At 34.8% G+C, this 15,144-nt stretch overlaps 1 protein-coding gene and 1 long non-coding RNA gene across 4 annotated transcripts in view; both read right to left on the bottom strand.

Moving 5' to 3' along the window:
• The window catches only part of LOC125646388 (ethanolamine kinase 1-like), a 38,967-nt gene that overhangs the window by 13,070 nt on the left and 10,753 nt on the right, over positions 1 to 15,144 (bottom strand). For all 3 annotated transcript variants that reach the window (XM_048872633.2, XM_048872632.2, XM_056142469.1), the window contains exons 3-4: positions 4,105 to 4,245; positions 3,774 to 3,916 (exon numbers count right to left, since the gene is read on the bottom strand). In XM_048872633.2, the coding sequence (XP_048728590.1) occupies positions 3,774 to 3,916; positions 4,105 to 4,245 (284 nt within the window). The remainder of the gene's footprint in view (positions 1 to 3,773; positions 3,917 to 4,104; positions 4,246 to 15,144) is intronic.
• LOC125645476 (uncharacterized) lies at positions 9,474 to 14,075 on the bottom strand. The gene is made up of 2 exons (XR_008796334.1): positions 12,688 to 14,075; positions 9,474 to 10,673 (listed from the first exon to the last, which is right to left on the bottom strand). It is a non-coding gene; the product is annotated as an uncharacterized LOC125645476 (long non-coding RNA).

The following is a 15,144-nucleotide window of genomic DNA, read 5'->3' on the forward strand; positions in this document are numbered from 1 at the left end:
ATAAAAGTTATGAAAGCATAATTTTTTTTTAAATCAGCCATTGGTATACATGTACATTAGACTGACCATATGAAGAATAATTTGTTTGAATTAGGCAATTACATGTATTGTTTCCTATTTGTTTGAATTAGGCAATTACATGTATTGTTTCCTATTTGATTGACAAATGTATACAGTATGGGTTTTTTTAAATCTTAGTCCAGGTATATTTCAAGGGATACGGCTTAAAATTGGGTCTTAAAATTTAATTGCCTAATTCAAACATAATATCAAATCAAATTAAAGCATTTAAATAAATGAATAGATATATTTTTATTCTTATTTCTAAATGATGGATTCAGTAGACAAATTTTTAATATTATTTTGCTTTCTGTGCATTTGATTGTGTATAGCAATTAGCACCTAGGTAGACCCTAGCCACCCCAGGTAAATAACATCCATCTTGATTAGGTCACGCCTACTTTTCCAGTAACCCTATGGTCACAAAATGGGTCTTTAAATGAAATTATTAAGCAGCATGTCACACTTTACCGGATAACGCAAACGGACATCCAATGGATAACAAAATTGTCAATCCATTCGTCTCTGTTTCTTTGCAGTTCTTGTTTGTTTCTCTTTCGGTCAACGAATTCCTTCTCTGGTCAAGTCTGGTCTACCCAGCGGAAAGTTTTGAGCATGTTCAAAACTTGAAATGAACACCACCGGACTATGGAGTCCGATTAGTGTACATTACCTATGCGTTGTTATGCATTTTAATCAGAACTCATGCGTTTCTTTTCCTGTACTTGTAGAGTTTCCATCCATTAATGTCCGGTGGATACGAGTCATGGCCGGACTACTACCGGACATGCAGAGGGTCAACTGAAGATGTAATGGATACCAATCACATGTTTACAGACAAAAAACGCATGAAATTGAAAAATAATGGTTGTCAACAGAGGTCCATGGGACCAATACAAGTCCATTCATCTAAAGTTGAAAACACGTTATATCAGTTTCTCATGTGTCCCACTTTCGTTTAACCCAGTAATTGTCCATTAATTCAGATGTTGATGTCTGTTATTCAGACGGTAATGTTTAGGAATCTCTCCATATTCAGACAGGGTTTCCACCAGTGAATATTGGGCGGTCTGCTCTTCCCCAGCATTATCAATGACAGAGGGAGGAGGTGGGGATCTTGTAGCCTTTCCACGTGCCCTGCCTTTACTTGTGTAGACCTTCTTTTATGAAGGCATCTACATGCAAATATGTCAGCAAGTGTGATAAGTCTGAAAAGGTATATCCATTTCGATTTACATGTACCCGTTATGTAAGTCTAACGACCGGTACCAGTCTGTTTGTCTAACATTGAAAGAATGTTATATCAGTTTCTCATGCATCCCACGTTCGTTTAACCCGGTACTTGTCCGTTATTTAGACGGTAATGTCTGTTAATCGACTGTTAATTGCCCAGTACATGTCCAGTAATCGTGCGGTAATTATGCGTTTTATACCCTTCATACACTGATCGCAGTAGCCCTGAGCAGCGGCGGGAACGACTTTCATCAACAGATACAGTAACAGCGAACAGCATTATGTCACAATCATTTTTATTCGTGCGACATCCGTTTATGCTATCCGGTAAAGTGTGACTCTCCTTTATTCAGTTCTCTTTGACACGACTCATACTTTTATCTAAGGAAGATGATGATTATCGATTTTGTGTGAGCTATTTTATCATCAAATACCCATACATGTACTAAATTTGTTTTTCCCTGGAGTTCAGGTAATTAATTGCATGACAGCTGGTATACCATAATCAACCTTTAGGCAATATATGAACACAACATTAAGCATTTGTACCCACCATGTGTGTACACAAACATATTTTGTGTCTCACCATATGCAAGATTAACAAGAGGCCCATGGGCCACATCGCTCACCTGAGTCACATTGGCCCATATCTGAAGACTTTCCATATATATTTGCATGTAAAACCTTAGTCCCTATTATGGCCCAAACTACCCTTTGCAAACTTGAATTTACACTATGTCAGAAAGCTTTCATGTAAATGTCAACTTTTTTGGCCCAATGGTTCTTGAGAAGAAGATTTTTAAAGCTTTTTCCTATATTTGTATGTAAAACTTTGATCTCCCTTGTTGCCCCATCCTACCCCCGGGGGCCATGATTTGAACAAACTTGAATCTGCATTATGTCAGGAAGCTTTCATGTAAATCTCAGCTTTTCTGGCTTAGTGGATCTTGAGAAGAAGATTTTTAAAGTTTTTCCCTATTTATTTGTATGTAAAACTTTGATCCCCCCCCCCCTTGTGGCCCCATCCTACCCCCGGGGGCTATGATTTGAACAAACTTGAATCTGCACTATGTCAGAAAGTTTTCATGTAAAAATCAGCTTTTCTGGCTTAGTGGTTCTTGAGAAGAAGATTTTTAAAGTTTTTCCTAGATATTTGTATGTAAAACTTTGATCCCCTATTGTGGCCCCATCCAACCCCCGGGGCCCATGATTTGAACAAACTTGAATCTGCATTATGTCAGAAAGCTTTCATGTAAATCTCAGCTTTTCTGGCTTAGTGGTTCTTGAGAAGAAGATTTTTAAAGTTTTTCCCTATATATTTGTATGTAAAACTTTGATCCCCCCCTTGTGGCCCCATCCTACCACCGGGGGCCATGATTTGAACAAACTTGAATCTGCAATATGTCAGGAAGCTTTCAGGTAAATTTCAGCTCTTCTGGCCCAGTGGTTCTTGAGAAGAAGATTTTTAAATGACCCCACCCTATTTTTGCATTTTTGTGATTATCTCCCCTTTGAAAGGGACATGGCCCTTCATTTGAACAAAGTTGAAAGCCCTTCACCCAAGGATGCTTTTGGCCATGTTTGGTTGAAATTGGCCCAGTGGTTCTGGAGAAGAAGTCGAAAATGTGAAAAGTTTAACAGACAGACGGACAGACAGACGACAGACAAAAAGCGATCAGAAAAGCTCACTTGAACCTTCAGTTCAGGTGAGCTAACAAAGGGAAAAAACTATTGGAAAGTGTATATTAAATGTATATAGCTTGGGTTCTACTTTACTATTACTTTACTCTTTAATAAGAAGCTGTATCATTCCTTTTAGCTAATATGAGACTCTTCATAATGGAAATTTATATAATTACATAGATTATTACAAGTGTATACAGCTCACTGTTAAATTCTACGTGCAAAAAGGTCAAAATCAATGTCATTTGACTTAATAAACACATAGATGTCCATTTTCCTCTTTGAATTTGTAATTTGTCAATTTTTAAATTTGGTAGTGGCCTCTATGCTCATTCCATATATACATGTAGCTGTACAATCTATGTGTTCATAAGCAAATGATAATATTTTCAAAGACTGCACTACTTATTAAGGATTTGGCTCCAACTGGACTGGGATCAAGAAATTCACAACCCCCCTCATACACGCTACAAACTGTGGCAGTTACATGTAGGATCACTGGTGCCAGATAGCTCAGTTGATAACACCACCTGACTACAAAGTCAAGGTGCCTAGGTTCAAATACCAATCTGGTTCATTGCATTTTCTTCCTTTCCAGTTACAAAATAAATTTTACTCAAAATTGGCCATACCTGCAGTTTTTGAGACATCAAAAATGTTCAAAACTGAACAGACAATGCACGAAAGATTACACAAGTCCTCACCTGAGTAGTACTCAAATTACCTACAAATGCATTATGTAAGGAAGTCGCTAACACATGGCATTACAATCAAAATTGCATAAGACATCTCACTACCTTCTTTCTGGTTGTATATGATGTTTTTCAGCAGTAGATCATTGTGGGAGAAGACAATTGGGTAGCCCAAATTCTCTAAACGCTGCTCCAATTCTGACAGTTCCAACTCTAAATCTCTTTTTGGCCTAATTTCTTTCTTAAATCTTCAAATAGTGAATTTAATTGATAATTACATTTCTAAATTATCCTTTACTATTTTTACTCAATAAATGCCAATTACAGCATTCAAATTTTCTGTTAGGCTTTTAATTCATCCATCAAGAACATAGTCACTCTGTGTATAGATGGACCGAAATAAGATTAAGTAGGGTGCGTACTGGCACTTACATACCTATCATTCATTTGTGGATCAGAGAAGCTATCAGGAATGATGTCCAACCACTCTCTCAGTTTGTCAAACATAGCACATTTTTTGCTGGATATGTGCTTAGGTTTCATAGTATGGAGTTTGGCCATTTCTTTTGCAATAAGCCTGAAAAAATATGCACAAAGCCTTGGTATTAATGTTGGTTCCCCTTTGTAAAGCAGAAAAACTGGGGGAAAGGCAGAGGAAAGGGGGGTGTGTGTGCAAAAATGTGAACCATTAACATTCAATGGATAGAGTGTACAATTCAAGTAAACTAGCACCAAGCACAGAAATAGCAGTAACTATAAAAGAAATGAAATTGAGGCAGGGCAATTTCTCCATGTTATTTACAAAGGAGAAACAAACAAGAGAACTCACAAATAATATAATTTCTCACCTAATTCTGACTCAGATTGTACTTTGAAATTAACTAGGAAGAATTATTTTAGCACACTAAAACTGATGTCTCCCCATCCATTTTCCATAGTTTTTTTTTCACATTCTTCGGGATCATCTTTATAGTGGAAAAAAGACTTACAGTTCATAACATTCACCTATAATATGTATATGTGCTTCAAACATAAGGAGCAGTGTTGTGAACATATGATAGTAAATTAAACATGCCAAATATCAAAAACCTATGTCAAAAGACAACAAAGTTATGGTCTGGACAAAAAAATGCCAAAAAATTCAAACATTTGACCTTTACATAAAAGGTCAAGGTCATCAAAAATTGCATGTGACACACTATGTTATCAAGGTATACCCACATACCAAACATCAAAAACCTCTCTGAAAAGAGAAAAACGTTATGGTCTGGACAACAAAAATGCCTAAAATATTCTATTATTTGATAAGGGTCAAAGGTCATCGAAAATGGCATGTGACACGCTGTCTTATCATGGTATACCCACATACCAATTATCATAAGCCTATGTCAAAAGACAAAAAAGTTACAGTATGATCCAGACAACAAAGAAATCTATTAATTGACCTTTAATTAAAAGATCAAGGTCAAAAGTCATCAAAAACGGTATGCGACACACTGTCTTATCATGATATACTCACATACCAAATATCAAAGGCCTATGTCAAAAGTCCAAAATGTTAGGGCCCGGACAAACTTTGTATTAGAAGCAGAAGAAGAATTCGTCACACTAAAACAAAATGTCCCCCTTCTGGGAAGAGGAGACAAAAATATATAACAAAACTGTTTACATAAATTTTTTGTCAAATAGATAAGCTATACAAAACTTTTTGTAAAATGCATGACATCAGAAATACATTAATTTCCTTCAAAATAACCAAAAAATTACTATCTTCAATACCTGTTTGGCTGCCATAATCATGATATTAGATTGATGCAAATTAATCTTTACATAAAGAACCCTCACTGCTAGAGCCTTGAGTGCTAAACATAGGTCTGAATTTGTGGAACTTCACCTACAGCTGGTGACATTTCAATATGAAAGAAATATTCTCGACGAGACGTAAAACAAACAATCTATCTCAATAACCAAAACGATAGTTACTTATTTGTCTTTGCCCAACCAACTCAACAAGGCTCTAAACTAACATAATGTCCATCAGTATGTGACTAATAAAAATCACAGTGGACACTCATCAAAACAGAGATTCTGATGAAAGCAAGAAAGAGCATGAAAGGGTTTATGAAGAGGAGAAATGATGGAAGATTAGATTTTGGGGTAAATGGTTTGAAATGGTTGCATTATGACCATGCAGGAGAAACAGTTGATGTTTTGTTCCTTGTGTGAACAGTCCATCAATTTGGACAGCAATAAAAATTAGTTTTTGATTAAAACAAGTAATGTCTTGCATTGTTTCATTATCTTTTTTTTTTTTTTGTAAACAATCTGTATATATCATAATATATGTTCAATATATGCATACCAAGGATCATGTAGGAATACAGACAAGTTTTTTATATGTGAGACACACACACACACAGCTAGAGGAAGAGAAAGAGAGAGAGAGAGAGAGTTAAGTAAAGATCAGGCTCCATCTGTTCCACTGGGTATCAAATTTTTCGCTATCACCATTTTTGTAAAATAGGAATTTTTGTGTTTCATAAAAGAGTTTTAAGTAGGATATTGCAAAACGAATGTTCAATGATTTCTCAGTACATCTTGCTGTATAAATATAGTATTTCAACCAAAGGATAAGAGTATTTTGCATATAAAACTTTTTACCAGGAGTACCTAAAATAAAATATTTTTTGGTAAAAACTATATGAAAGTTTGTTTTATCCTCTATGTAAAGTTGAAACTCATCTAGGAATGCTTGAACACAATCACATTCCCACAGTATATGTTCTATTGTCTCTTCCTCTCGGTGACAAAACGTACACATTTTACAATTTACTTTTTTAATTTTGAATAGAAACGAATTTGTTGCTAAAATCCTGTTATTTATTCTGTATTGAAACCATTGGAGTTTACAGTTCTTAGTTATTTTAAAAGGTAGTATATTGAAAATTTTCCATTCTCTGTTATCAATATCCAAAAGCTGACTCCATTTTATTGTACCTGCAGTTACTGAAGAGTTTTTGTTTAAAAATTCATAAAAAAAACTTTGACTTTTTACACTTCAGTCTACATTGTAAATGTTTTTTCTAATAAAAGGATTTGGTAATCTTTTAAAGTTAGTGTCTGTACCTGACTGCGTAATCCAAGTTTTTATAGCATGAATAATACTTGCATATTCCTAGAAGTTAATTTTTACATTTGGATAAGTAGCAATAAAAGTTTCATAGCTAAAAAAAAGTACCGTCCTCCTCAATAATATCATTAATGTGTCTGATATTATTGTCGAATAAATGTTTATTAAAATACATTTTCTTGCTAATATGGATCATAGGGTTGTAAAACAAAGGTGAATCTGCAGTAACATTAGACTCAGTACAACTGTTCTGTAATTCGATCCAGGCCTTGAATACATCTACCCAAAATTAATTTTTTAATGACTTTAAAAGTAGATTAGTGTATTCAATCCCACAGGATGTGAATTTATTTAGGTTAAAATTTGATATGAAAATACTCAACCCCCTATTTGTAGAGATAAGATGTCTTTACCCAAAACAATTTCATTGAAGCAATAAATGATTTTAGATTTATCATTTTTAGACCACCATCCTCATATTTCTTGACAATTACATCCTTCTTTACCCTGTGGGTTGAACAACCCCACACAAAGGAGAAAAATAGCTGTTCTAATTCTTTACAATAGGCAATAGATGGGTTAGGGATGGACATCAGGATATGATTCAACAATGGTAACACTAATGTTTTAATAACTGTTATCTTTCCAATGGGAGTTAAATATCTCTTCCCCCATTGATTTAGCATAGATTTGATTTTTACTAATTTTGGATCATAATTTAATTTAGGTATATTTTGCAAGTCGACATCAAAATGTATTCCTAGTAAAGTGAATTTAGTAGTACTCCAATTAAATTTACTGTTGGGAATAAGAACATCGTTACTGTATTTTTTTGAGCCAATCCATACTGTTTGAGTTTTTGTGTAATTCATACACAGTCCAGACATTTCTGAGAAAGCATGTAAAGTTTTAAGAGTTTCCGAAAGACTTTTTTCACTACCATCAAGAATGATTGCCCTTTTAAAAGACGAAATTCTTCAAAACCATGCTTCAGTTTTAGACACATATAATATTCCAGTCAATGGGTCGAATGAATATGAGCTACCGTACCTATACTGGATTCCTAAACTGCATAAAAACCCTTACAAACAAAGATACATTGCTGGATCCAGTAAGTGCTCTACCAAGCCCCTATCTTTGCTCCTCACGAAAATGTTAACAGCTGTGAAGGAGAAACTTCAAACTTACTGTGCGACTACATATGTCAGAAGTGGTGTTAATCAAATGTGAATTCTAAAAAATTCTAAAGAACTTTTAGTAAACTTGAAATCACAGAATTTTTCCCAAATCAATAGTATTAAAACCTATGACTTTTCAACACTATACACGACCATTCCTCACGATAAATTAAAGACTAGATTTTTTGACATCATAGACAGTTGCTTCTTCAACAAAAACGGAAAACGGAAATACTCATATCTAGTGATCAGTCATTCAAAAACTTACTTTGTTAAACACCACTCTGATTCCACGCACAAGTACTCTGATGTTGAAATAAAAAATATGCTAGAGTTCCTCATTGACAATATCTTCGTGGTCTTTGGTGATCAGGTCTTCCAACAGTCTGTTGGAATTCCCATGGGCACGAATTGTGCTCCTTTGTTAGCTGACCTGTTTTTATATTCATATGAAGCAGAATTTATTCAAAAACTTCTACGTGAGAAGAAAAAATCTCTCACTGTGACCTTCAATTCGACTTTTAGATATATCGATGACGTTTTGTCTATTAACAATGATAGCTTTCATTCATATGTCGATTTGATATATCCCTGTGAGCTCGAAATAAAGGACACCACAGAGTCATCCACTTCTGCTTCATACTTAAGATATTTTATTGAAAGTAAGACATTAACGGCAAACTGACAACTCAACTGTATGACAAACGGGATGATTTCAGCTTCTCCATCGTCAACTTCCCACATTTATGTAGCAATATTCCATTATCACCTGCATATGGTGTTTATATATCTCAACTAATTCGATATGCAAGAGCTTGTTCTGGGTATAGTCAGTTTTTAAATCGAGGTAAGCTACTGACAAACAAGTTGATGGTACAGGGATTTCAACAGTCTCGATTGAAGTCAGCATTTCGCAAATTCTATGGTCGTTATAACGATCTAGTTCGTCAATACGACCTTGCATTGGGTCAAATGCTGTCTGACGTGTTTCATACCGATTGTTAAGCCGTTCTTGGCACACTGATTTTGACTACGGATAACTCCGTTTACCTGATCAGGATATGGGGCTCACGGCAGGTGTGACCGGTCAACAGGGGATGCTTACTCCTCCTAGGCACCTGATCCCACCTCTGGTGTGTCCATAGGTCCGTGTTTGCCCAACTATCTATTTTGTATTGCTTGTAGGAGTTATGAGATTGATCACTGTTCGTTATCTTCACCTTGCATTGACGTGTCATCGGCAAGTTGGGAAATTTTTTTCTCCACATTACCAACTGTTATGCCTTTAATTTTTTTATTTGTTCTTATTTCTATTGCCAAAATCTCTGCACATATCAAAAATATAAACGGAGATAAAGGATCCCCTTGTCTACAGCCTCTTTGAACATCAAAGACCTCAGATAAGTTGCCACCTTGGTTAATTGTTGATGTTATATTAGTGTAGAAGAGTTTAACCCATGTTCTAATGGAACCCTTAGAAAAAAGAATGGCATTAAATTTCCATTACTTTTGTAGTTTTATTCTGACCATTGAAAGAACAGTGTTATACCAGTATCACAAATTCAAATAAAACTAACAATACAATTCTAACCTAGAAAAAGCATTGATTTTCCAGTTTTCATTGAAAATGCAGTGAAACTCCATTGAGACTCAATTGAAACCTCATTGAAATACGCGAATTATGTAAATGAGCTTGAGCCAGTGATTTTCCAGTTTTCATTGAAAATGCAGTGAAACTCCATTGAAACCTCATTGAAATAAGCGAAATATGTAAATGAGCTTGAGCCAGTTAAATGACATCAAAATTAACTGTAAAATCAATGGAAAAATAAATAATAGTTCATAAATATACATTAAAAATCCATTGAAAAATCTTTTCTTTTTTAATTATTTACTATTAACAGGAAAACTGCTTAATGAAATTTTGTTGACAATGTAATGAAATACAAATATAACAATAAAGAAAAATAGAATCAATTTTTTGTTTTCACAACCCACTACCAGTCAAATTATTTTGTACTTGGCATTTGAAATACCAATAAAACAAATTTCCACATGTGTGCCAACTCATGTTCTATGCAAACTCATGAATTGTACAAAATAGAATGAAGCAAAAAACACATACATAGAAAGTTGAAATGCAAATGGTACATGATCAGGTAAATGCACATTCTTTTTGCTGCTTATTCTACAACATTGTTTAAGAAAAATAAAACTGGACTTGAACATTCAACAGTTGATCACTGCCATCAACAAAATGATGAAAGCATACATCAAAATGTATTATATGTCATAAATACAATTTTCTTTCACATTTTTACATTTTCTTGGTGTATTCCTCTAAAGCCTGTTTCTTCAAGTTTATGTCCGTTTCCTGTTGCCCGACCGACCTGGACTCAAAACCCCCGACTGCTTTTAAACTCCGGAACAAAAATTGTTTCTGGTCCAATCTGGATCTTACTATGCCCGAAATGGCTGCTTCCATTGGAGCAACAAGCACGAGTGTGCTACAGTTAACATTTAAGAAATGTAGGCACAACAAGGAAAAGTCCATTTTGCAGATTTCATGTCTAGTACACGTCCTATAAATTCAATGTAACACTGAATCAATCAATTTCGGGCTTCTGGCAATGTCCAAGCATTTTCTTTTTATGAGGGGTGTGGCATTATCACATTTGAACTGCTTTTGTAAGTATTCTGTAAAATAAAAAGGTTTCATTTAAGTTTAATGAATTAGAGATAACGAGATCTTCGAGCTGTAGTGAACTGCAGTAATTACTCCACACACACAGATATATATATATATATATATATATATATACAGTGGAACCCCGTTATTACGTTTTCCATTTTGTCACGATAAAATAACGTAATACCGGGGTCAACGTAATAAACGTTCCCAGTGAAATCCGTTAAAATTATCATTTGGAAATTGTATATCGTCCGTTGGTACTCCGTGAAGGGGTGTGTGAATATATCTTTACTGTTTCTTCGTTTAAAAGAATATGATACTTTGTTTTATTTACATCTATCTTTAATGTCCGTAATTCTTCATGTTCTTATCCCTTTTCTTTATTTCGGTGTAGGATACATAAGGATGTTTTGATAAACGTTGCTTTTTCTGCATTCGTTTGGACCGCCATTTTGTTCAACTTTAAAACAATGCGTTCATGTAAATTTCTCTCAATAACTCGTTCCGGTTCGTATTCAACATTCGTATTTAAAAAAATAACAAAACATCGTTTTTATTAAGTTCTCTAATTACACAATACACAACACAATAAAAAAAATCCCACCCAAAAATCAACAAAACTATAGACACAAAACGCACACGATACCCAACACTTACACACTTCTCAACAACGATAAACATGCACGGAGAACAATTTAAGCGCAATCCACATAAAAAAATATATAATGATGCACGAAGATTTCATTTATAATGCTAAATGATGGCACTAAAATCACGTGCGCATCAAGGGATTTTAAAATATTCACTGAAGTAAATGCCGTGCACGAGTCGGCCGATAGATTGGTGTATGTATGGACGAGAGTTACGAACACCAAAGCTGCATGTCCAAACAACGAACAATTTTTTTAATTGAACACCTTTAGTCATCTATGTCCAAGCAGTTACCCAAGCGGTTGTAACATTGCTACGATAAATCTTGTCTTTCTTGTTTGGTACCAAAGCTGTCCGTGAATAGAGTTTTAATAGCGAAGGTAATCACACTATGCTGAACACGCAGGTGGTTGAGAAATTATTTCTTTGATTATCAAAATATGTAAAATGAAGTAAATTTCATAGAGTACAATTTCTAAATAAACATTATTTAATTGTTTATCACTGGCTTCTATACGGGGTATTCACCTGTATTGATGTCACTAGATCTATCGAAGCGTGATCAGTCGAGCGTCTCTAATCCCCAAACAGACCAGGAAATTTACGTGGTGACTGCCTCGGGCAGTCAAGGTGTGAATGGCTTATTATTTTGAGAATCATTATTGAATAATTAGGGGTTTATTACGTTTTTGTCGGAATTTTTACAACGTAATACCGAGTCCCGGCATTTTAGGACAACGTAATAACGAGGTCTATTTTATATAGGTTTGTTAAGAAATGGTTTTGTGCTTTGAAATTCCAACGTAATATGCGGACTAACGTAATAAAGGGGGAACGTAATAACGGGGTTCCACTGTACTAGTTATCAAGACAACTGACAGTGCCTCTAGGGGCCATATATATATATATATATATATATATATATATATTATTTATTATTTTATTCATTTATAAAGCACAAAATTACATATAGTTTCTAGGTGCTGTGCAATGCTTGCGCTAATAATCATTGATAATATACTAATAAAAGACCTGAAAGAGCTATAAAGGAAATGATAAAACAATAGAAAGAATTTAAATAAAACAGTAGTAAAATGACAGTGGTTGACTTTGACTTGACAAGATACAATATAGTAAATTCATGAACAGATCAGATATTTCATGTGTATTATTGTTATATTAATAAATTCTAAAGGGGAAAAGCTTATCAATTGACTTGAGGGTAAAATTTGTAAAATACTATAGAACTTATCAGTGAAGAAACTTTTTAAAAATGCAGCCTGTCCGAAGACAACAACTGTATCTCAAATTGTGTCAATATCCCAAATTTAATATTCAATATGATTTAGGATTCATAGTCTACTATACCTTGAATTAGCAGTATAGTATTCTATTTGCTGTCGAGTGTGCTGCCAGATATGTCGGAGTAAAATAATGCAGCAACAAGTCCAAGTCCGGCGCCGCCTGGTAATCTTGCTCGCATCTATTAACAGGTTAAGTTGTAGGATTCATCAAGCTTAATCTACAAAAATAAAAAATAAAATAAAAGAAGAATCATAAGACGAGTATTTTTCCCCACATTCATGTAACGTAGAAATAAAATTGTAGTCAGGTCAGTCTAGAAATATGTATTTTCAAAAATATATTATGTATATTACACATTGTAATGTTTCATAAATCTAAATTGTCAACGTTATTTACCGTGGTCGTTCCAGAAATCAGGTGGGACATTTCCACTGTCATATTTAGTTAAATCATACCGGGCCGCGTGTTGTGTTTTGCCAAAATTGGGTTGCATTCCTGTCGCTTCGATCGCGAAGAGCTTAGTGTTTGTTATTTATATTGTACACCCTTAATTACAGATAACACTGCCGACTCCTAAGATCTAATTAAGAAACACATCTTTAATCTCGATATTTTCGTCTAACGACATCCATGTAAATCATCGCAGTGAATTGAAATCTGCGCTATGTTTTACTTCCCTCTCGAGACGTCACCATTGCCGGTGAAGGGCTGCAAAATTTAGGCCCCCGCACTATAATTTATTGTATAGTCTATATAGAGAAGGATCAAATTCGTGACAGGCCCATGTGATTGCACTTGAAATTTATACGAAAGAAATGCTTACCTTTGTTTACACACATCGTAGTCGACATCACGTCTCTGAATCCAACTCTCCCGCCCCGCGCATCATCAAGTAGCTACACTTTGTCACAGTCTCTATACAACAAGTTGAAAGTTGTGAATGTTTGTTTGCATTTTCCAACCGATTCACTTCTTAGAATGGACCACTTCTATTTTCCTGTCATCGGTATAATATATCGCTGCAAACATGTTGATCAAATATATTCACTCGTCCAACACTCCGCGTTGAAAGAAATTCAAATGCCTTAAATGACGTCATGTGGAGTCTGCGCGATCAGCATCCTGAAGAAGCGAGAGGATCAAGGGCGGATCCAGGAATCGTGTCGAAAGAAACAGCCGATTTACCAATATCTATTTAATCTACTGTTTTTTCAGAGGGGGGACCTACCAGATTTTAATATTCTCGATATCGACTTCTTTGAAAATCATATAGCGTGTGTTTAAGAGAGAGAGAGAGAGAGAGAGAGAGAGAGAGAGAGAGAGAGAGAGAGAGTCACTTAATACATGGGGCCAATACTCATAACCTCTACCTAATCTTCCCACTCACTACTGCAAAAATAAAAAAGAGTGGCCGGGGGAGGGGGGAGCCACCCATTATAAAGTACGTTGCATTTGGGGGGGGGGGGGGGGGTTACTACGTTGATACGCAGCATTATTTTGAATGAAGGATGAAGGGGGGGGGGGTGCCGTGTTTTGAGAATTATTAACTAGGTTTTTTTTTTTAAAAAAATTACGGGGGGGGGGGGTAATTATTTTGGTGTCAATATTCATTCATAACTTCAAAAACTTTTACTTACATAAGGTATATGTTCCGAGTGACCTTGACCTTTCCAAAATGACCTTGGTCCAAAAGTCCCTGTCTCAGGGAAAATTTGTGATCAATTATATCAATATCAATTTCTGATGAAAGGTTTAGAGGATGGAAATTTTTATATAACTTTTAGATTGACTAGACTAAGATATGCTTCACCATTGAAAACAGAAAAACTGTAATAGAAATTAACTGGTGTAACAATGTATATTTATAGCATTGATTATCAAGTTTTAAGAAAAACTTGTGTTTCACTGGTAAATTTAAGGTATTGAAAGTACATTTATCCAAAAACAGGTATTTCAATGGTCATGAAATAACTGTTCTAATGAGCCCCAAAAGCAAATCACTGATAAAATACTGGTATTTCAATGATAACTGCTATTTCAATTGATTTTCAATTTTATTTCAATGGGAAATTTCCAGTTATTTTGGCTAAGGGAAGGGCCAAAGTTGAAGAAGTTTAAAGTTTTTTGTATAAAATTCCTTGATAAAGTATCAAAGGCTTTTTCAAAATCAATAAGTAATAAAAGACCAGGGATTTCTTCTTCAGTATAATGCATTATATCATATATCATTATCTTTTTTATTTACCTCAAGATTCAGTTAAATGGCGGACAGAATAATTTCTCAGCAGACTGATATAAAATGTTGCTTATCAGTCTGCTTTGACTGGCAGACTGAAAAGTTAGTTTCAAGCCCTGCTCAATATATATTTTCCTGATTCAAATGTGTTTCCCACCTTTTCACCTGGAATTTTGCACATCTGTATTTTAAAAAGTTTTCCCAGTGAACAAAATGTCCTCCGTAATTAAAGCCTACTTGGTATTACAGTCGCATGGATGTAATTTAAGAGCAACTTTTAGAGG

This window comes from Ostrea edulis, chromosome 6 (genome assembly GCF_947568905.1).
Source record: "Ostrea edulis chromosome 6, xbOstEdul1.1, whole genome shotgun sequence".
Taxonomy (NCBI): domain Eukaryota; kingdom Metazoa; phylum Mollusca; class Bivalvia; order Ostreida; family Ostreidae; genus Ostrea; species Ostrea edulis.